The sequence below is a fragment of the Hippocampus guttulatus genome, chromosome 12, assembly GCF_054856545.1.
Source record: "Hippocampus guttulatus isolate MCC_2025c chromosome 12, RoL_Hgut_1.0, whole genome shotgun sequence".
Lineage (NCBI taxonomy): Eukaryota > Metazoa > Chordata > Actinopteri > Syngnathiformes > Syngnathidae > Hippocampus > Hippocampus guttulatus.
The window spans coordinates 17,323,035-17,347,265 of NC_141272.1; the positions used below are offsets into that span (position 1 = coordinate 17,323,035).

General features: G+C 42.3%; 1 protein-coding gene across 1 annotated transcript; it reads right to left on the minus strand.

Moving 5' to 3' along the window:
- Nucleotides 1-974: 974 nt before the first annotated feature.
- Nucleotides 975-21,574, minus strand: LOC147197682 (ATP-binding cassette sub-family G member 4-like). The gene is made up of 15 exons (XM_086125826.1): nt 21,457-21,574; nt 16,838-17,078; nt 12,170-12,287; nt 11,756-11,888; nt 11,297-11,347; nt 8,600-8,745; nt 7,003-7,126; nt 6,298-6,412; nt 6,056-6,198; nt 5,592-5,690; nt 5,318-5,486; nt 5,147-5,247; nt 3,811-3,969; nt 3,574-3,692; nt 975-2,077 (listed from the first exon to the last, which is right to left on the minus strand). Exons 2-15 carry the CDS (start codon nt 17,067-17,069, stop codon nt 1,852-1,854), a joined length of 1,935 nt encoding a protein of 644 aa, XP_085981952.1. The 5' UTR covers nt 17,070-17,078; nt 21,457-21,574; the 3' UTR covers nt 975-1,851.
- Between the last annotated feature and the right edge of the window lie 2,657 nt (nt 21,575-24,231).

A 24,231-nucleotide genomic window follows, 5' to 3' on the forward strand; every position in this document is an offset into this window, starting at 1 on the left:
TGGAGTCGTGCCTTCATACATATTCTTTTATTTTAATTGATTAATAAAGGTTCGAAATAAAAGTATTTGTTTATGAGCAGTAGCTTTGCTGCTCATCATTTAAATTGGTGCTTGTCACACACGGTATGTCAAATATTCCATTACATATTAGATAGGACGCTGACACCTGTTTATTAGGGAATTTTTACTGCATTGAAGACATGCCTATGCCTGAACAATTTGTATCATGTAATACACAAAAATGGTCTGTGTACTTTGGCTCTGCTCAAAGTAGCCCGTAGTGAGAGACTTTCATTCTCTTCTAAATAACCATACACTAGCCCAGGGGTGGGCGGCCCGGTAGTACAGTGGTTAGCACGTCGACTTCACAGTGCAGAGGTATCGGGTTCAATTCCGGCTCCGGCCTCCCTGTGTGGAGTTTGCATGTTCTCCCCGGGCCTGCGTGGGTTTTCTCCGGGTACTCCGGTTTCCTCCCACATTCCAAAAACATGCATGGCAGGCTGATTGATCACTCTAAATTGTCCCTAGGTGTGAGTGAGGGCGTGCATGGTTGTTCGTCTCTGTGTGCCCTGCGATTGGCTGGCTACCAATTTGGGGTGTCCCCCGCCTGCTGCCCGAAGACAGCTGGGATAGGCTCCAGCACCCCCGCGATCCTAGTGAGGATGGAGCGGTTTGGAAGATGAATGAATGAATGAATGAATGAATAGCCCAGGGGTGGCCAACCAGTCAGTGACTAAGAGCCATTTTTTTACTGTGTTACTGCAAAGAGCCACATCATACACATGGGCAGACATAAACATCACCACATCCCTTCCTCACACACACATGGACACACGCATGCGCTCACACACACATGCACACACCTGGGGTAGGCCACCCCTGGGTTACTGGGTGCATGAAAGGGTTAATAAAACATCAAGTGTGACACATTAATCTACACTAGTAGAATGTGGTGAATAATTTGAAACATTCCATTTCAGTAGTCAGATCATTGTTTATTAGATTCTCAATTATTTAATATTGATTGTGCAGTCGAGCTAAAAAAAAAAGACAACAGAAAAGACCAGTTTGAGTAAAAAAAAAAAAAAAAAAGTCTTCATAACAAATACAATATTTTTGTCATTGTTCATCATGCTCCTTTTAACATGCAGTCCAGATGCAAGTTTTCCACATTGGTCATGAAAGTTAGCACCAAACATGATTGCATATTGTCCTGGTATAACTGGATGTCATGTGGGCACAAAAAATAAAAGGACACTCATTTATCTTAAATACTCAGATGTTAGTCCATAAAAGCAATCCAGACAATAGTAGAAAAACCCCCCGAAATGGATGTTGTATTTTGATTCAAAGGATTTTTAGATTACATTTTGTAAGTAGAAGATAAAATTTGAGAATAGCAAATTAATTTACAGCTATAGAAAACAGTCCATCTAGCGTAAGGGATTATTTGATTTCTACAGTCATTTGAGCTCAAATATGTTTCAAAACAGACTGAAATATTATTGTGTAAATTGTATTTGTCATGGGGAGGGTTGACTTGTATTCCCCGAGTGAGTGGAAATGAGCACTGTGCATACCCAGCTTGATGTTAAATATCTCTTTGTGCTCGGTTCGGGGAACTCTTATTGAACTAAAAATGTGTTTGAAAACAGAAGAATAATCCTGCTGGTGTATTGAGGTAATACAAGTTCATCCAACAGAATTGAGTATTTCAGCAAGTATTTCAGCAGCGATGTGTGCAATTTAAAAATGAAAACAAAAAAAGCCAATGTAAGAGAGGTTATTTCAGGTTATGAGAGCGATGGCCTGGTCTGGAATGGCAACAGTACAAACCTTCTGTCAAGCAAGCTACCGCTCGGCCTTGATCTTGTAGCGGAGAACAAGGTAGGTGGCCAGTCGCAGGATGAGAAAGAAAACACCCAGGACGATGAAGTCAATATAGAGCTTAGCGTCTTCTACGTCCAACAGCTGAAGAACCTCCTCGGGCTGTTGGAAGCGACATGCTTTGCCGGGACACTCCAGCTCGGAACGATTCATCCCGTAGATGGACAGAATTACTCCTTCAAAACCATACCTGCGGGGATGTATTAACACATGAAACATCTGGGTAAACTCATTGCTAAATTTTGTTCACTACTTAATCATTCTCAGTGCTGTTCATAGTCGTAGAGGTCAGGGTTTTTTGTCATACACACAAAGAAGTTCTTTTTTGATTGATTTATTTTTTGGGGATCATAGTGGCCACCATCATTATGGTATGGAAATGGTACACTAAACAATTTCTCACAATAATTAGGAAACATTTATTCATTCATTCATTTTCCGATCCGCTTAATCCTCACAAGAGTCGCGGGGGGTGCTGGAGCCTATCCCAGCTGTCTTCGGGCAGTAGGCGCGGGACACCCTGAACCGGTTGCCAGCCAATCACAGGGCACACAGAGACGAACCACCTTCCGCGCTCACACTCACACCTAAGGAGAATTTTGAGCGTTCAATCAGCCTGCCATGCATGTTTTTGGAATGTGGGAGGAAACCGGAGTACCCGGAGAAAACCCACGCAGGCCCGGGGAGAACATGCAAACTCCACACAGTAAGGCCGGACAATTAGGAAACAAATAAATATAATATGCAGCACTTTTTTGTTCAAAAATCTCAGCCACTTTTTACATTTAAGAAAAATGTCCCATCACTAATGCACTCATTTTAAAAACGTGCCCGCGGGCACCATGTTGGTGACCCCTGAACTAAATTATTACTTCTGTAAAAATCAGATTTTTCAAATTTAAAAAATCAGATTTTTTTTGAAATTGTCTCAGTGTTTTTAGATTGTTTTTAATGTACCTTACCTGCCCCTTTCTTTCAGTTTTAATCTTTCATTATTTCAAATAGTTGACCTTTTAAACTGCTTTGCATCAGTGAAGGGAAACATACAAAGTAATAATTTGATGTTTCAGTGGTACCGTTGTGTTTGTACTGTCTATACGACAAATGAACATTTTGAATCAGTTAGTTCAGCGGGAATTTGAGTGAGCCGTAACCTGAAAATGCACAACCATGTGGAACAATTTCATCACATATATAAACGGTAAATGGCATGCACTTAAATAGTACTTTGTGCACAGACTTGTACCCGCAACTCTTTTCAGGCTAAGTCATGTGTGAAATTCACTCAACTCAACTCAACTCAATTGTATTTATAGAGCACTTGCAAACAGCCATCGCTGCATACAAAGTGCTGTACATGGAGCAATTTAACATATACAATAAACAGTCAAACAAATCTGTAATAAAGACGGTAGAAAGCACCGAACAGTAAAACCAAGAACAAATCTCACAATGCCTGCTGTGGAAAACCTGTTTTAAATGCTAAATGTTAAATGCGTGTGTGTTGTGTAGCAGTGTGTGTCTGTGAGTGAAAGAGAGCGCACACGCTCATTTTCGGGCAATGGGAGCCACATTTTTGGCCGAAGAGAGAGATTTATATATGAGCTGTTGACAGAAAACTAATCAAACATTTACTGAGCAGCAGATAGTGTCACCCTCCTTGATGTGTTCTGATACTACACGCACCTGACATATGACACATAAGAGCTCCACTGAAGGTACTTTGGAATTGTGTCAAAGTTCACAAAGAATCCAGAGAAAAGCAGCACCGGGATGGCTGTGACTGGTCCAACAAATGTGGCCACCTGTGTACAAGTACATGGACATAAATACGCACATGGTGAACTCCAATATATAAATAAATAATGTAAAAAAGAGTGGGGGCTTTTTTTCTCTCCTCTTTTTATTATTTTTCTCATGTACCTGCAGTGAGGTGGAGGCGGCGCCAACTAGCAGGCCGAGGGATTGCGCGACCAGAGAAGTGCAAGTGGACAGCGCTATGAAGAGGAGGTAGCGGCTAACCTCTGCAGGCTGCTCTGTCATCCAGTACACGATGCTGCAGTACATGATGGGGCAGATCACCTGAAACAACATATTGTTATTGTAATAATAATGTGAAAGCTAACCAGTTTGCGAGACACTTCTGGAAAAAAAAACACATTTACAATTCGATGTTATGTTTAATGATATTCATTGATATAAAGACACCGATTATGTCAACGATTTCTCACAATAATAAGGAAACAAATAAATGTCATATGCAAGATTTCATTTCCATTAATCAATGTCGGTGTACATTTTCAAATGATGGCTTCTACAACATATCCAGAAAATCTCAATGGCCCATCACTTGTGAGCTGTTTTTAGAGCAGGCTCTTTGGGGGCTACCTGGTGTCCACAGGCATAACGTTGATGTTCCTACAACTTAAATTTAACTTAAATTCACACATCAATCTATCGCTAAACAGAAGCACATGTACCTGTATTCGTAAAGTCACAATCCCAGTTACCATTTGTATGCCACAGGTGGTGCTGTTGCCTAAAAGTTAGCATATCGATTTGGCAGTCTGACGTATGGGGTTTGACTTTAGGCTCTTGATGACTATTCAGTGTGAATGATTGTTTGTCTATATGTGCCTTGTAATTGGCTGGCAACCAGTGCATCTCTAACAGGAGTCACTAGCCGTTTTGAAACTGAGAGCTGCTTCTTGGATATTGATTAAGGCCAAAAGGCTATCAGTTTGATAACAACTTCTGACAACAAATCTGCTCAAATTATTTGGGAATAAATCATCATCTCAACGTCATTGCGCCCATTGTTGTTTTCAAATATATAATTTTCAAATTTACACCAAGGCAAGTGTGATTTTAAAAGAGAACAACACAAAACATTGGATGTGCTTTATATTTTTTGGGGATAGAAACACACCAAAAAACGTCACCTCTCTGGTGAGCTAATATTAGAACAGTTCCAAAAATGTTGCTGACCCCTGCTGCACAGTAATGTTGACATCTGATTCTTTTCATTTTAGACTCGACCACTACTGTAGTTTTGATATGAAGAGACCAGTCCGTTTATGAGCTTGAAAGCAGTTTTTACTCAGCAGCACCAAGAATGTGTTACCGGCTTCCTCGTGTTGCCAATCAACCCTAGAGCTCCCGCGACACCTTGTGGACGGGTGGTAAAACAGCGGGTTAGAATGGCTATGTAATTGGGACATTACCAAAATAATAAACAGATCTACAACTACCAACCCACTTGGAATGGAATATCAGCCATGGTCTTGGCCAGATAATAGGCTTTCAGGCTGTACCAGTAGTTCAGATGCTCCCTCAGAAACACTGACATCTCCATAGGAACTGAAATATAAGAAACGTGTATACTCATTGACAAAGTCACCAAAATGCCGACGTTGAACCTGATACTCACAGGTTAACACAGTTGGCATGAGTGCTCCAAACATGAGGAAAAGCATTGAGAAGAAGAGAAATCCAGTGTTGTTAAGCACCTTGCTGGCATCATTACCAATGTTGAGATAGAGCAAGCCTATCAACACACCTATGACAATATGGGACATCAGTCTGAGGTGGGTCAAAACCTGAAAAATCAGAAAAAAATACATTGAAGTATGTCTATATTGTTTCCGTTCTATTTATGCTACATTTCCATCACAGAGTATTTGTATGCTGCTGTAATCAGTTACCTGGTCTCGACAAATAGTGATGAAGGTTCTCTTGAAGAGAATGCAGAACTGTGTCAGTGTGCTTGTAGCAAAAGTGTGTCTCTCTATGTGTCCAGTATCCTGAGCAAAACATGGACAGGTGGTCTTAGAGTGCCGTACATACCTTAAGAATCACAACAAATTTCCATGCAAACCTCTTCATTAAGCTATCGGGGGTCGAAGATGTATGTGCAATATTTTAAAGCAGTAACATGTACTTCTTCACCTTCTCCTTCTAACCACGGAAATAAAAATAACCCTAACCCTTTCATGCACCCTGTAACCTGATAACATGATAACCTGTCCACTGTAGTAACCGCTGTCTCGAAAGGGCTACGATACTGCTTCTACGACATATGACGGAAAGGCAATAATCCCAAATGTAGTTTTATCCTGAATATATCTTCTCATTCTTGGTCATAATGTTCACTTTCTTTACTGCTCACCTTGGACTGTGCTGTGGTATAGACCAATGATCTATCATTACCACACTGGTTCTTCTTCTCTTCTGTTGCACACATTCCTCCTTGGACGGCCTCAAACAAAACGGGGTTCAAGTCTCCATACTCTCCTGATGCCACTTCAATGACTGAATCAGAATCAGCAAGATGTGATGTTAGTGAAAAGGAAATAAATTAAAAGGATGTTTGATGATCTCAAACAATTTACTGAGTAAAAATAGACCTACTGAAGTCTGCAGGGTTATGATAGGTAGGACAGTAAATTCCCAGTCCCTTCAAATAGGGGATGAGGTAGGAGCCTGTGCCTTTGTAGATACACTGACCCTGACCAAGAATATAGAGCTGCGAAAGGACAGATGTTTTCAATTAATGACATTTTGGGTGAATAAATCAGTACAAAGCAAATTGAAAAACTTTGTGTGTGTGCGTGTGTGTGTGTGTGTGTGTTTGTGTGAGTGTGTGTCCCCACCCCATAACCAATTTAAGATTCACGGAGAAGCAAAAGTCATAAAAACTTTGGTAAACAATGAAGCCAAATCAATGTTTACACATAAATAGTATGGAAAAAATAATCAACAAGGATTTCATGAACAGCAAAGAAAACAAGATGCAAAAGTAAGGCGACAATCAAAAACAGGTTCATAGAATGAAGAAAGGCAGGGAACTGAATGAATGACTCATGTAACAAAAGTAACAGGGCAGGACAACTGAAGGATGATTGATTGGTGTTGCGAAAAAAACAAACAGATTAATTTTTTTTTTTTTAAAGACACCCCCGGGCATACAAAAGGGGGTCAAAACATTAAATTAAATCCTTGGTGGAACAATTACAAAACAACAGAGTTTATGATTATACAGTAAGTATCGGTAAAGTATAATCCAAATTTTGCATTCATGTTTGAGTGAGTGCTGTTTTGTGAAATACTGTATACCTTGTCAAACATCTCAAAGAGTTTAGCACTTGGTTGGTGGATAGTGCAAATAATAGTCCTTCCTCCCAGCGCCAAAGAACGCATTAGGGACACTACCTGATAACATGACACGCTATCCAAGCCACTGCGGAGAGAAACAAAAACACATGTTCAATGAGCATAGGGAAAGGGTGAGGAACAGAAACAGGCTCACTCATCATTCATCTCAACAGCAAGGGACCATATGAACTAGAATATGTGTTACTTATTGTGTTGTATTGTCATATTAATTCTTGTCATGACTTTTAGACATGTGGATGTGGATGGCCAGTCTATTCTGCTGTTTGTGCATGTGCACTATAGTTTATTTTTAAAGTGGCATGCGAGTGACTCGCTGTGGCGACCCTTGATGGGACAGGCTGAAAGTCACAGCATGCAACTAAAAAGATGAAATACGAGCATTGAATGTTGTTTTTCGATAGGTTTACTACTGTAGAGTAGACCTGGCACAAGCGCTGTCATCTAGTAGTGAATGTTGATATTACAACACATTGTTCCTCTCTTTTTAGAATATGGAGGCATCCGAATGCACCCCGGGAATGCACCCCGGGTTCTGACCTTACTTTTAAATATAAGTAGACATTTTTGTATTTAATCTTAAGACATCACTCATAAAATGAGATACATGAGGCCTGTCCAAATTCACAACAATTAACGCAGTCCACTAATTTGGGCACAACTAGAGTGTTGAGTCACATGTGGGCTGCATGTTGCCCATCCCTGGCTGAATCCTCACGTCACTCGTCATCAAATTTACCAAACACTCTCCTTTAACACTGATATGACAGACAATATATTGTAGCTTCTGCTGAGATGGCAAAACAAAGACGATCGTTGGTCAATTAATAACAGTGGCAAAGTATTGACAAATCCTTTTGAAATGGGAGAAATTTCACTCGGCAGCAGAGACCGGCGTTCACAAATGGGGGGGGGGGGGGGGGGGACTTAAGTCTAACTTTGTGGCTAGTGGCCAATAAGTCTGGGAAACCAAAACGGTTAAGCTGTTTATTGTCCATAATAACAATCAAGTCAAAATCTCTCCACTACACTCGAGGAGTTATGAAAGGAGAGCAAATGACTGAGTGTTGAATGGGATTGGATGATGAGTCGTGAGATGGGCTCAGTGCAACCAAGAATGGAAAGTGTGTGAACACATTTGTGTGCACGTAACGATTCGTCACCCCAAAACATTTCAATGACAACATCGATTAGACTTAACTAACATTACCTCAGCATCAACTACAAAAAAGTATTTCAACCCCTATAGGGGACTACATACACGATCGTTTGCGACAATGTTGTAAATTGTGATTTAAACAGTACTGTATTTACAATGTGAATTTGTGACATATGGTAATCTAAAGGCTACAAGATGACTTCAATATTTTTGGTGAAGGTTCATTTACATCCGTCAGCTTGCAATATTTTCAACATCTGACTCGTATTCCTTCAATTTGTGGCATTATCTTAACAAGTACACCTTATTATACACGGAGAGAAAATTATTCTGTCCCAAAGTGTAAAATGTGAACTGTTCAGTAAATGAACTGTGTCTCACCTGGTGGGCTCATCAAAAAACATGACTGGCGGATTGTTGACCAGCTCAAGGGCAATGGCGAGCCTTTTACACTGACCACCTGAAAGTGAGCTGGTACGAGTATGAGCACAGTCAAGAAGCCCCAAGGCAATCAGAATCTCGTTTACCTTTCAAACAAGGATGGACATCAACAAAGATAAAAATGAATGAGGGGAAACCCAGTCAGCATTAAGACACACGCCCTCTTTGGTTAGCTAACTACCATATTCTCTGCACTATAAGGCGCACCTTCAATGAATGGCCTATTTTAAAACTGTTTTCATAGATAGGGCGCACTGAATAGAAGCTACAATAGTGGCTGTGGTTGCACTATGGATCCACTAGATGGAGCTATGCTAAAGCAATACAATACAATACTATACAGCTTTATTTATATTGAGCCTTCACAACCGCTGCACCTGTAACAAAGCCATTAGAACTGGTCACAAACACGGATATGAAACTTAGAATAAAAATGGAATTACAAAACAATAAATGAAAGACAAAAGTGACGAAGACAATTGATTCAACAAAAAGAAACACAAACCTCATGAGCTCACATCCACAAGGGGCTAAATATCCTTCGAAGTCCTGCTTGTCTCCTTCTTCTTTTATTTAGTCAGTAGTTAACTCTGGTTTTGGTATTATCTTCGTTAATTGTCTGTTTGAGTTTGAGGTGGCGAATGCACATGTCAATTAGCATCAGGCAGAACCCTTTTAGGTTACAATTTGTTCCTGCTAATAATCACCACAGGATGGCATAGGAACACACTAACAGGGAAACAACTCAATGGGGAATATAAAGAGACTGTGACACCATAGATAAGGTCCATCCATCCATCCATCCATCCATCCATCATCTACCGCTTATCCGGGGCCGGGTCGCGGGGGCAACAGCTTTAGCAGGGAAGCCCAGACTTCCCTCTCCCTAGCTACTTCTTCCAGCTCTCCCCGGGGGATCCCGAGACGTTCCCAGGCCAGCTGGGTGACATAGTCTCTCCAGCGTGTCCTGGGTCTCCCTCGGGGTCTCCTCCCGGTGGGACATGCCCGGAACACCTCACCAGGGAGGCGCTCAGGGGGCATCCGAATCAGATGCCCAAGCCACCTCATCTGGCTCCTCTCGATGTGGAGGAGAAGCGGCTCGACTCTGAGCCCCTCCCGGATGTCCGAGCTTCTCACCTTATCCCTAAGGGAGAGCCCGGACACCCTGCGGAGAAAACTCATTTCGGCCGCTTGTAGCCGGGATCTCGTTCTTTCGGTCACGACCCATAGCTCGTGACCATAGATGAGGGTTGGAACGTAGATCGACCGGTAAATTGAGAGCTTCGCCCTTTGGCTCAGCTCCTTCTTCACCACGACAGACCGATACAACGTCCGCATCACAGCAGACGCTGCACCGATCCGCCTGTCGATCTCCCGCACCCTCCTGCCCCCACTCGTGAACAAGACCCCAAGATACTTGAACTCCTCCACTTGGGGCAAGATCTCCTCCCCGACCCGGAGGGGACAGTCCACCCTTTTCCGACTGAGGACCATGGTTTCAGATTTGGAGGTGCTGATCTTCATCCCAACCGCTTCACACTCGGCTGCGAAATGCTCCAGTGAGAGTTGGAGAGCCCCGTTTGAAGGAGCCAACAGCACCACATCATCTGCAAAAAGCAGGGATGCAATACTGAGGCCCCCAAAACGGATCCCCTCAACGCTTCGGCTGCGCCTAGAAATTCTGTCCATAAAGGTTATGAACAGAATCGGCGACAAAGGGCAGCCTTGGCGGAGTCCTACCTCCACTGGAAACGATTCCGACTTACTGCCGGCAATGCGAACCAAACTCTGACATCGGTGGTATAGTGACCGAACAGCCCGTATCAGGGGGTTCGGTACCCCATACCCACGAAGCACCCCCCACAGAACTCCCCGAGGGACACGGTCAAACGCCTTCTCCAAGTCCACAAAACACATGTAGACTGGTTGGGCGAATTCCCACATACCCTCGAGGACCCTGCTAAGGGTGTAGAGCTGGTCCACTGTTCCACGGCCGGGACGAAAACCACACTGCTCCTCCTCAATCTGAGGCTCGACTTCCTGACGGACCCTCCTCTCCAGCACCCCTGAATAGACCTTACCAGGGAGGCTGAGGAGTGTGATCCCTCTGTAGTTGGAACACACCCTCCGGTCCCCCTTTTTAAAAAGAGGGACTACCACCCCAGTCTGCCAATCCAGAGGCACTCTCCCTGTTGACCACGCGATGTTGCAGAGGCGTGTCAACCAGGACAGCCCCACAGCATCCAGAGCCTTGAGGAACTATGAAAAACTTCCATAGATAAGGTGCATCGGATTATAGGGTGCACTGTCGGCTTTTGAGAAAATTGACTGCTAAAAGGTGCGCCTTATTGTGCGGAAAATACGGTATATTCAAAATGCTTCCAGCCTCAAACAAACAAATGACAATTTGGCGTCTTAGGATAGCGCTTGGCACTCCTTGGCAAATTAAATGAGAGGAGTGCTTTATAGTTTACGCCATGAGTGGCTTCATGTCATGTGATCAAATTTTAGTTAACTGGCAGATTGTTGCATGTAGAGTATTTTAAGAGGAATGAGCATGTCAACGTTACTTTTGAGTCTTTCATAAACTGCCAGAAATTGATACCCTGTGTCCTTTGTCAACTTTTTCGAATTTACCAGTTCTTTCTTCACATCCATAGACTCATTGAGCTTCAAGTTGGCTGATACCTGTAACAGTGCACAAAAACAAACTTCACATCAGAAAAAACACACACGATATAAATCCATCCATTTTCCAATCCGCTTTATCCTCACAAGGGTCGCGGGGGGCGCTGGAGCCTTATCCCAGCTGTCTTCGGGCAGTAGGCGGAGGACACCCTGAACCGGTTGCCAGCCAATCGCAGGGTACACAGAGACGAATAACCATCCGCGCTCACACTCACACCTAGGGACAATTTCGAGTGTTCAATCAGCCTGCCATGCATGTTTTTGGAATGTGGGAGGAAACCGGAGTACCCGGAGAAAACCCACGCAGGCACGGGGAGAACATGCAAACTCCACACAGGAAGGCCCGGGATCGAACCCACGACCTCTGCACACGATATAAATCTTTAAATATAATCTGTTACTGCTTACCATCATGGCTTCTCGTGCAGTGAGATGTGGCAGCAGCATGTCTTGTTGCATGATATAGCAAGACATTTTCCGAAATGACCTCAGGTCCCTGGGTCTCCCATTTACAAAGATTTGACCCTTCATTCCCGTTTCCCTGATCAGAGTAAAGGATATATTCATTTGGGACTGAAAAAATATTAAAGTACAAGAAATGTAACATGTAAAACAGTACATGGATAAAAGTCACCACATGGGAATGATGATGATGATGATGATTATTATTATTATATGCCTTTTAACCCTTTCAGGCCGACAGTGGACAGCTTATCATGTTATCAGGCCCTACTTAACCCTACTTGGTACTCGAGAAAGAGCTGATTTTACTCATAGCAAACAAAGATAAAGCTTTATAGCTCTACAGGAATTTTAGCTCACCTGTATCCTGCCAAAATGTTCATTAAGGTAGACTTTCCAGCACCTGAGGGACCCATGATTCCTACAAGCTCCCGACTGCAGAATTTCCCAGAGAGGCATTTCAATAAGGCTTTAAATCCTAATAAAAAACATGGCACTGATCAGTTATGGATTTATATACTGTATGCCGTAAGAGTAAATGAAAACTTCTCAGTACAGCAGAGACACAATACGCATTTCATTTAATTACTCTGCAAATAGATTCTGAGCTGCGCAAATATATGTGTGGTGGATGTCAGACATATTTCCTTCATAAATATCTGAATGGTGGGCATCTAACCTTCTTGATCATTGTATGATATATTTAAAATCATTCCACTGGATGGCCCAGCCAAAGTTTGGGGTCAGGGGGTCACACGGACGATCAGTGGGTGGGGTGGTTTCAAAGAGCCCACTTCATGTCAAGACTCTAGTGTGAGACGAGCACGCAGCATTTAAAGGGAACGGAATGAGCAGTTTCAATGAGTCAGGACTGACGTCGGCTGTGATGGCTCCCACAGCGGCGCAGCCGTCCTATTCAAGGATCCGCTGCTCATATGAGAAATTATCAACAGTGGGTGTAATTCACCTCCGCACTGATCATAGCATGGAGACTATTCTTTTCCAGAACGAGTAACAGAAGATTGATAGTATTCAAATGTCAACAAAAATCAAACTAGTGTGCGTGTACAGTGTGACAGATAATTTCTCAATACTGCTTGCTTAAAATTAAATTGTCCTTAAAAAAGTTCTCATTTTCTCCTCGTGCTTGTTTTGACTTTCTTCCGGTAATCCTGCCTCCTCTCACGTTCCAAAAATTGTCAAGTGTGAAAAGGAGAATGAATGGTTGTGTATATTTATTTTCCAGTGATTGTCTGGTGCAGTCTCGCACAAAGTCAGGTGGGGCAGGCTCCAACTCACCCGTGATCCGAATGAGGACAAGCAGGATTAAAAAAAAAAAAAAAAAGGGTGGATGGATGTTGGTAATGTTTTAATTTGATGCTTTATTTGCCATATTCACACCTCAGTTAGGGTCTACAAATCATTATTAATCCATTCAAAACATGTACAGATGAAAGGATTAAGAAAGACTACATTCAATTTAAAGCAACATTCATGTATTCATTCATTTTCCGAACCGCTTCATCCTCACTAGGGTCGCAGGGGGTGCTTGAGCCTATCCCAGCTGTCTTCGGGCAGTAGGCGGGGGACACCCTGAGTCGGTTGCCAGCCAATCGCAGGGCACACAGAGATGAACAACCATCCATGCCCCCACTCACACCAAGGGACAATTTAGAGTGTTCAATCAGCCTGCCATGCATGTTTTTGGAATGTGGGAGGAAACCGGAGTACCCGGAGAAAACCCACGCAGGCCCGGGAGAACATGCAAACTCCTCACAAGGAGGCCGGAGCTGGAATTGAACCCGATACCTCTGCATTGTGAAGTCGACGTGCTAACCAGTGGACTACCGGGCCGCCCTAAAGCAACATTTTTATATAAAAAAAAAAACCCTCCTCCCTTTGACATTTGGGGATTTTGAGTTTCTCTGTAGGTGTATTTCATACTTAAGCAAGTTCACGCAAGTGCTGTGAACCCTTTGCCTCAAGCGGATCAACTCATTATTAGAAAAATACTTTTAAGTTTAACAGGTTTTTTAAAAGTGATCAGTATACAACTCCCATATGGCAGTGACTTCCACTGCTAAGTCGCAGACAGAAAACTGAATAGAAACGAAAGACTTATTGTGCATCCTATGTTGGACTTGAGTTTCACAGGCATGCGGCAGAAACGTGCAGTAATCTTGTGCCATATATACCGTATTGGCCCAAATATAAGACGGGCCTGATTATCAGACGACCCCCTCTTTTTCAAGACTCAAGTTTGAATAAAGACTTTTTGAACACCAAATTAATTTTTATACAGAAAATAATTACAGTACATCTGAAACAAATGATTATAACAATATATTTGAGAGAAAAAGCATGTTATTTTGCCTCATTCAAATCTTAATATCTGAACATTTAAATATGTAAACTAAAGTGCAATCACATTCGTAAATGAATGGCTTCTGGTTTTTGAAATGTAAATTACATCAGAACTTCTCCTCAGCTGCCGGTTAACCTGGCCGATCTTTGACCCACTTTTCGCAAGATTGTCGCTACGTTTCTCCATTTTCTGTCATCTCTTCAATATTTTTCTTCTCTTTTCTTTCTTACCGCTATTTTTTATTCTTCTTCTTCGTGCTACCGCTATTTTTATTTTTATTCTTCGTGATAGGGGTTCACTTTGGCCTGGGGAGTCAAGTTCAGCATTCGCTTCAATGATATCTGGCGCCATCTGGCGTCTTGAATGGGTATAATGTCTAGACCCCGAATATAAGACGACCGCCACTTTTTCAGTCTTATTTCAATGCAAAAAACATCGTCTAATATTCGGGCCAATACGGCATTTCATTTGGAATATGTGTTGTAAAGACAGTGAAGTGTAAACTGTGATTTGTAATCAAGTGTGGGACAAAGTACTGTACAGATTCACAAATTCTGAAGGTATTGGGGAATTGGTTGTTGAGGCATCGTGTTTTCAAGCCGGTATATCACTGAGAGGCGAATGCAGCGAACTTTGGGTTTCGTTGAGGTTTGTAAAAGGTTGCAAACAGTTTTACTTGTCGGAAACACTGTTTCTCATGCCAAGGAAAATTTCAACATTGTCTTACGAACACTGGCAAGGATTCGCAAACCAGTTGTATGCATTTGTGAGCAGTCGAAAGATGTGTCACCAAAGTTCTTTTTGATCTGCTCATGCTAGAGACCACGTGAGCATGTTGCCAATATAATAATAATAATAATACATTTTATTTATAAGCGCCTATCAGAACACTGAAGGACACTTTGCAATAACAAACAAGAACAAAAAAAACACAGATAAAATTATAAATAATAAAAGAGGAGATTAATTTAAGCTGAGTATGTCAGCACATTCATGTGTGCTGAGCATTCACAAGCATTTGGCACTCAGTGAGATCAACGCCCGTCAATGTTTTCTCGAAACTGCACGCATAGGCAATCACGTACGGTTCTCGCACGGGAAAATGTATGCAGCGCATCCCCACCAAAAACTCAAACCTGAGCAGTATTGGCAGTTTGCATTTTCAAATCTCATAAAAAGACATTGACAACTCGCTTTGGTTTACGGAGGAGGGGAAAGAAAACAGAGTCAAAAAAGGCAAAATTTCAGAAATGCGCACCGGAGTCGACACTTCTTGCTCAGGATATTATTATGATTATTATTATTATTTGTAGTAGTAGTCGTAGTAGTTGTTGTAGTTGTGATAATAATAATAATAACTGAATAAAAATAGTTGGAATGTGGTTCACAGTTGGAGAGACGGCAGTGTGTAGCGTTTGTGCTGTCCACAGGTGAGCTCACCAATCCCCTCGGAACAAACCCAGGGAAAAAGAACCCTGATGCTTGAGTGAGAAAATATCTCTGCACAATTGAAGCATTTTAGCGCGACGTACGTATGACGTGCCAACGGGCAATGAGTTCTTGCAGCTCAGCGCTGCCTTGCGTCATCAAAGCATGAGACGCGAATGAGCACCGCTTTGATGCTTCAGTCCAAGCCGTAGCAAGTCATTTCGATGCCCGTCAATCAGCGTCCCGCCACCCCACTACTTTTGCTCATTTTTGACATTTTGTCTAGCTTTGAAAATCTGTTGCAATGCTCTAACAATCTCGAAGTTATACTTATATTTACAACCAAAGACTTGGAATATTAATGTTTAGCTTCATTTGATCTGTGAATGAGAGAAAATTCTCATATATACCGGGCTAAGTAAAGTCCTTCAAAACCTTCTTGAGGATGATTGCCTAACCTTTTCGAGCCTTTTTATAGTCACACATTATTGACGAAAAGTGTCTTTAATGTCACCCTTCACTTCATATATTTTGGATCATAAAAAAATAGGCACAAAGAGAAAGGCAATGACTAGCCTACGTTGTAACATGCCTGTTTGGATGAGTATAACCCTGTGAGGGACAGCGGTTACTACAGTGGACAGTTTATCATGTTATCAGGTGACAGGGTGCATGAAAGGACAGAAATAGCAAAAGAGCGCGGTGAAGCAATTCGTGAAAGAGGAATTTGAAAATGCACGAACCTGCAAGTAATAGTAATCATTTGTTTTCTGTTAAATTCCTTTCACACAGTTCCTTTCCATATTATCAGAATCCATCTTCGACAGTGAAAGTAAATGCCCCTCATGATAGAGACGACCCCCTGATTTTCAACAAGATTTGTGAGATGTTGACGAATCAGCATTCGCCACCTTCGAAAGCAGTCCAGCTCAGTGAGATGAGACTCCTGAAGCAGTTTGAGTGAAAATGGTAATGCACTTCATAAATGCAACCATTGGAGGCACTGTGGATTCGCTCTCAATTAGTTTGCGCTTTGATCAACATCGGTAATGCCATCTTAGCGATTTGAGACAGATTTTCAACAAAATGCGGTCGAACATTGACATACGTAGGGGAAAAGTGCTTTTAAAATGTATCTAAATATCAGATTTTTAAATTAAAATTGGTTTTGAAAAACAGACGAATGGATGTCTTCACAATATGCTTGTATGACAAATGAATTTAATGTGCATTACCTCTCCTTCTACAGCACGATCCCTCTTGAATGGTGTAAGAGATGTCAATAAACTCAAGATCCACGGGTGAGCGTTTGGGCAGATGGGTGAAGCGCTGTGCTTCTTTCAGCTGGTTCTCAATCTTCTTTTGCTTCAACATGGACGCCTCCTGCTGCTGAGTACCCCCATTACAAATGATACTGTCCTCCATGGAAATACCCACAGAGTCAGGTTCCAGCGCCTTGTTCTCCATACTCGTCTTCTGTGAGCGGGAGATAATGGAGAAAGGGAGAATAAGCCTCAAAATATGAAGTGAGCTATGATTTTAAAAAAACAAATGTTCCAAGTTAAATTGATATCGTTATTCTTGATCATTTGGTGAATGTGCCTGGGATAGTATAGTTTTAGAATGCACTTCCACCCTCCTGTAAGGAGCAGAAATATGTACTCAAACTCTTGATCGCAAAGCTCACATCAAAATGGAGATATAATCTACAGAGCAACTGTACAAGCGGTTCCCAAGTCTGAGGTGGTACATTAATTTGTCCTCTTTGAGGCAGAGGTCTCATCTAATCTTTCATGGGGGTTCTTAATCCTCTCGGGGATTAAAATCAACTTTCTTTTCCAGCCTTGATCTGTTGAGAGAAGGAGGGGCTACAGTTACCTCCTTGGGAAAAATCTGCTGACTCATGTCCAATACCAAGGCAAGCTAATGTATGGGAAATGAGCACTCCTTCACTTGCCCTCCACTTCACACTTACACACTCATTTGACTGACAGCGTGGAGTGGGAGGTCTGAACCTTCTCTGTTCGGTAACACAAGTGTTCTGATGGAAGTCGCGAACAGGGTCGACACAATTTCATGCCAACATGTCACGAGTCAACCCGGATAGTCCTCTGGACGAGAGGCAGGGTACACGGAGAAAAGAACTCAATGGCCCAAGGTCACACCACCTCAGGTGCACTTTTAGGCTTCAAAATCATTTGCAATTTGTCGCATCAACTCCACACACTTCCACAAAATTGTTAGTAGCTCTCTGCTAGTGAAAGAAAACACCATAGTGATTATAGAAATCAATTGAATCTGACAAAAGTAGTCATAAATAACAATTTCATGAACATTAACTCATGAAAATCAGATATTTCTTTAAAATAGAAAAAAAACTGAAGTGTATTCTCTAATTAGCATCACAAATGTCTTGTAATCAGTCAGTCGGCCCAATTAAGGTGGATAAGTAGTCAGTGTGCTGTTTGGTAAACATGATGTGAACTAAACACAAAAAATGGAGCCGAGGAAGCGAAGGAGTCTCCGGAGATTAGAAAGAAAACAATTGCTAAAGGCTATCAGACTAATTCCGGGCAGCGTGATGTTGCTGTGACTACAATTGTGTGTGTGTGTGTGTGTGTGTGTGTGTGTGTGTGTGTGTGTGTGTGTGTGTGTGTGCGTGTGGTGAATTTTCCTGAAAAATTTATTTATGAATAATTTTGTTAATTTTATTCAATTAAATAATTTTTAAAAATCACAAATTTTGCCCATGTGCATAGCTGGATTAACATTTCAACATAACATTTCAAAACAAACACATTTGGCTTCCTTTGCCCTGCCAAATTGGTGGATAAAAGTAAGAATGACAAGATGTTTAATTTGACTGGAAAAAAAATCTCCATTTGCAGATGTTTGACTAACGCTCTTAGATGAAGGAGACCATCATTAGGCCGAAAAGACTAATCTGGCCAACATGTTTTGCTACAATCAGAGACACTTTGATATGCGTAATTCATAAAACGGTGTGTTTTCTACAGCTCCCCCCACAATGGAATGTGAAACTTTCAGGAACGATTCCTGAATTAACCTGACGTGAAATGTGCCAATGTGTATTACACGGGGAAGGAAAATGGCCTCTCTAAGGTCAGCAAACCACATGTGCTATCCAGGAACAAGAAATCCGTCATCTAGAAAGTGAGAGGAAAAAAAATATTTGCAATCATTTTTATATTCATCGTGGGATTATCACTGGAAAGAGACATCAAAAGTGCAATCTCACAAATCCATTTTGCCACAATAAATAATTGTAATGGCATTGAAGAACCAAGACGCATTCTTCCTACTTTTCCCGCTAGCAGGCAGTAATGATGATAACTTTTGACTCTAAATGAGGAAGTTGTGTTTATGTTCATATTTGAGAGGAAACATTTTCTATCTTATTTATTACCAAGTTGCAGCTTCAAGGGCCACCCGGTGGTCGACTGGTTAGCATGTCGGCCTCAGAGTGCAGAGGTGCAGGGTTTGATTTCGGCTTCAGCTTTCCTGTGTGGAGTTTGCATGTTCTCCCCGTGCCTTTGTGGGTTTACTCCGGGAACTGCAGTTTTCTCCCATATTCTAAAAACATGCCTGGCAGGTAATGCAACACTCTAAATTGTCCTTCGGTGTCATTGTGAGCGCAGTTTGTCTGTGTGTGCCCTGCGATTGTCTGACAACCAGTTCAGGGTTTACTCCACCTACTGCCCGAAGACAGCTGGGATAGGCTCCAGCACGCCCGCGACCCTTGTGAGGATAGAAAGATTAGAAAATGGATGAATGGGAGGGACGGATAGCTGCTTAAAAAAAAAAGTCAATTTCATGTGTGACAAACAAAAAGCAGCAAGTTTGGTGAAGATGCAGACAAAAGAGCCCAGCCTACCAAGATGAAAACCGTATTTTCTGCACTCTACGGAGCTTCGGATTATAAAGAACATTTGGTTTATCATGCATTTCTTCTCCTGTTCTTCTGCTGTGAAGTTACTTTTGTACATAGGGGAAAATGCGACAATATCGGCAAACGCCATCGCGATAAGTTGTAGCTTCCATATGTCAGCCAATCACAAGCCCTGGTGCTTACAGATTCACGAGCAAACTCCAAGTGAATCTACCGCGCATGTCGTCTCGTCATGTCCAAAACATTTTAGACTTGGGCTGTTCCTAATTCACAGCCTGGACGACTTGCAGCTATGAATGGAACATTGAATTCTTCAGCCTATCAGAAAATCCTGCAGGCAAATGTTTGAATATTAGTTTGTGCCTTCATCACCTCACGACTCGACAACTGCAATAGTCGTCTGCTCTACCCGCCAAAGATCGCGACAAACTTCAATACATCCAAAATACTGCTGCCCGTCTCCTCACCCACTCCCACACCAGAGACCACATCACCGCAGTCTTCCAACACCTTCACTGGCTCCCCATCCAACAACGAAACCAGTTTGAAATTATTCTCATCACCTTTAAGGCTCTTCACCACCTCGCCACCTCCTACCTCACTGACCTCCTTCACCATCAGACCCCCACCTGCAGTTTCAGATCTGCCCATACCAACCTCCACATGCCTCCCATCTGAACTTAGCATAGGACCTGGGGAGACAGAGGCTTCTCTATCGCTGCCCTCCCCCTCTGGAACGCTCTCCCTCATCACCCCAGACACAATCACACACTCCCCTCTTTTAAAACGGCATGAAAATTCCACCTGTTTAGATCTGCTTTTAACCCGTAATTACACAATCTATTGTTTAACTCATTCAGGGACAGCGGTTACGACAGTGGACAGTTTATCATGTTATCAGGTTCCAGGATGCATGAAATAACATAATCTCTCCATTTTACACACCGTTGCACCATTTTTGATGTTACGATTGTCTTCTTTTGTGATTTCATTATGTCTCATTTGTTGTTCGGGGGGGGGGTTGTTTTTGTCTTAACCTCGTAAAGTGCCTTAGAGTGTTTTTAAAAGCGCTACACAAATAAAAGTGATTCTTCTTCTTCTTCTTATTATTATTATTATTATTATGATGATGATGATGAAGGGTAGTACAACCAAATTTGGTTCCAGGTGAAGTGACTTTTTTATGCACAGATGGGTTTGAACTGACTACAAAGTTGGGCTAAACAGTTTCAACACTTTAAGATGCTACTACTATTGTAATTAACAGTATTTAACAGTTAACTTGAGATGTGTGAAGTGATTCTGATGTTATATAACATGAGAAGGCTGAAACACTGTGTGTTAAAATCAGACCAAGCAAAGTAGGTTAACAGTGCAGATCTCCCATGACTTTGTAAGCCCATGACTTCCTCAGCTGAGGAAGCTGAAATGGGGAAAGAAAAAAAAAAGAAGCATTTCTTTATTCAAGCTACAGTATCTGCATAAACCTTGAGATGCAAATTTTAATAGGTCCTTGTGTTTGGGAGTAGTTTTACTCATACAGTGAGACTTAGATCTTATCACCAAGAATGTGATAAGTCCCAACTGAGTTTATAAGAGTGGACTGCTCCTTTATTTCAGACACACTCTAGTTACGGGTCAAATAATCGAAGAAAATAAAGTGGACTGGCAAATAGATCATGACAGGCGTAGTCGATTTGAATTTGCCAACAAGCCACCTGAGATGGCTTCACTTACTTATTCCAAGTCATTCAATCCAAAACAAAGACACAATTTTACATTTCTATTGACAAAAAAAATAAATAATAATTGGTCATATAACGGGTAACTCATGTGACTTTTAGTATCTTCTTCAAGATGAGACTTTAAAAAAAAAAGGCAGTCACAACAACAACAACAGAAAAACGACTTCAAGTTAATTTGAAAATTAGATGGTGATCTTACATTATTTGTTGTCAAGTATCAAGTCCGAGTTTTGTGATGGTCCTGGCTTGAGTCTTCGGTATCCAGTCGAGTGTGTTTTACACCATCTCTGCTCACTGGGCCCCAGCTGACAGGGCACATCGGTACAGAAGGTGGGCGGGGGTGTAGCTCGGTGTACACTTGATAGGTGGATCGTGTAGATGGCTGGAGGAGGGGCCGTTCTGACATACCTGAGTCACATGAAGAATTAAACAACACCTCTGGGAAATGTCACTTCATGCCATTCTTACCTTGAACAATGGCGACAGACGTGGGCTCACATTTACATAAAATGTATTTCTGCTACTGTACCTGTTAATAGTAGTTCAATGACAGCGTCACACAAAGGTACAATATGAGGTTTACCTGATGTGGAAGTTCCCATCGGCAGGTCAAACTAAATGCCGTGTTTGCCCATTCAAAATTTCACAGACTAATGACAGCTACAGTATGTATGTGGAGCGGTTTCATTAATATTGGCATAAACTGTTGAATTATAGAGAAAGTAGAAATGATCCCAAAATGCTCCTGAAAATCTCAAGTTTGACTCACGCCTATTACAGTCTTGCCTTTTGAATAGTTTCTCAACTGTCACCGGGAGCTTTTATTTCTACACTTACAATGATACTAGATGTTGTTTGAAAAATTTCCACAAATAAAGAAAAGCTGTCTGATTATAATGATTATAACTTTAACTGCAGTTGGACTTGTAAAGAGCTATCGAGAAAATGCAAAAAAAAAAACCATGAAGAACCCCAGGGGGTTGGATGGAGGAAGACAAGGTAAGGCTACGGTAATTAAAATAATTGGAATTTTTTAAATGGACACACAGAAACGAGTAGAACACTAAGAAAATGGCTTCAAGTAACGTAAGCTGATTTTCTTATCGTGCAGCCAAGTGGCAGCCAGCAAGATTCCACATTTTAATGAATCTCTGAGGCATTTTCTGAGCTTCTGTAGGTGCTGCTATTTTGAACAAACAGCAAACTGTTACTGAGCAGTAACGGTCTGGTAAAGTGTATAGTCACATTTATAATTATTGAATATTTTGACACAACTTTTGGTTGTATTGTTAACAGGAGAACAATTTTCAATCGTAACTTCCGTTTTAAGAGATCTCTCAATACTATGAATGACTCCCTATCAGTGAGTTTAAATGCCTCGAGGTATGTTTCAAGGTGTAGCTGCTATGACGCATCATGTGGAAGTCGGAGTCACAGTTGAATTCCTCAGTGGTGGGGAATGTGGCAAAAAGACAACAAGCCACAACTCGTCAACAAGAGTCTTTTATCTCCAAGACTGACTGTGTAGCTAAATGTCCTCAATACCCATTTAGACATGAAAACTCTATCCAACGTATATTTGGACTCTTTTATTTTTTATCTTGCTTTTGGTCCTCGTAGCTCTCATCCATACCAAAGTCCCTCTAACATGCCAAAGGGGAAACATTCCCCAAAGGGGAAACATTCTCCACTAAACATCTGTTGTCAGCCAGCTGTAATGAGACACTTAAATCTAATGTCTTGCATGTGATGTTGTAGAGCTGTGTCAATCACACAGCCTCCACAATATCCAGAGCCTGTAGGAATCCTTAGCGGATCTCATCCACATGCAGGGACCCGGACTTAGTTGCCTCAAAGGAAGACATATTGGTGAAATTGGGCACTTGGCAATTGGGAAATGGGGCACTGATTCCCCTTCCTGAGATGCTGGGTAGTGGACCAGAATTTCCTCGAAGTCCTCCAGAATTTCCAACACCCCACCAAACTCCCCCCACACCCAAGTTTTTGCCTCAGTGATAGCCAAAGTTGCGTTCTGCTTGGTCAGCCTGGACCCATCAGATGCCTCCACCAGTGGTCCACCCAGTCTTAATGTCCCCTATGTCCCCCAGGACATGGGTTAAGTTCTGTCTGAGGTGGGAGTTGAAACTCTTTCTGACAGAGAACTCGAATAAACATTCCCAGTCAACCATCACAATACGTTTCTCTATGCCAGGTTGGCCCCAAATCTTCCCCAACCATCAGCGCCAACACATCACATGGTGTGATTAGTTGAAAGCTTCACCTCTCTCTTCACCCGAGTGAGTGGAAGTGAGTTCAATCCCTCTCAAAAGGACTGGTACCAGAGACCAAGCTATGTGTCGAGGTGAGCCTGACTATGTCTAGTTGGAGCTTCACGATCTTGCGTACAAGCTGGCATTCCTTCCCTGCTAGAGAGGTGACATTCCACATTCACAAAGCCAACTTCTGCAACTGTAAATCAGACCACCAATGTCCGAGTCTTTGGTGACAACCTTGGGCCGCCGCCCAGCTCACATTACGCCCAACGCCTACAGCCTCTCTCATAAGTGGTGAGCCCATGGAAAGGGGGACCCACATAACCCTTTCAGGCTGCCTCCAAACACGGATTCAGAGGGGCACCCCAGTGGCCCGGGTCCAGGCAAGGGTAAACATATTCCAATGCTTGTGGTCATCAGTGGGGTCTTTGAGCCGCACTTTTTCTGGTCCCTCACCTAAGGTCTGCAATGGTGACCCTGGTGGTGGCATGAAGCCCCAGACAGTTCCAATGTCAGCTCCTCAGGTTAAGGGGACACACAAACCCCGACACCTCATCATGTGTGCAGTATGTGTGTGTGTGTGTGTGTCTATATATATAGTGCCTCGATGGGATCACCACCTTATCGTGGTGAGGCACTTTGCGCGTCTCCATGACCCCTAGAGCTATGTCGGCAGGAGTCCCGCACTCCTGGCAGGGTCA

Bases quoted from the DNA above. Each gene is read 5' to 3' on its own strand.
- LOC147197682 (XM_086125826.1), bottom strand. From the start codon at position 17,069: ATGGAGAACAAGGCGCTGGAACCTGACTCTGTGGGTATTTCCATGGAG. The intron at 11,348-11,755 runs GTAAGCAGTAAC...GCACTGTTACAG, and splicing joins CTGCACGAGAAGCCATGATG to GTATCAGCCAACTTGAAGCT. The intron at 5,248-5,317 runs GTGAGTATCAGG...CTTATATTTCAG, and splicing joins CATGCCAACTGTGTTAACCT to TTCCTATGGAGATGTCAGTG.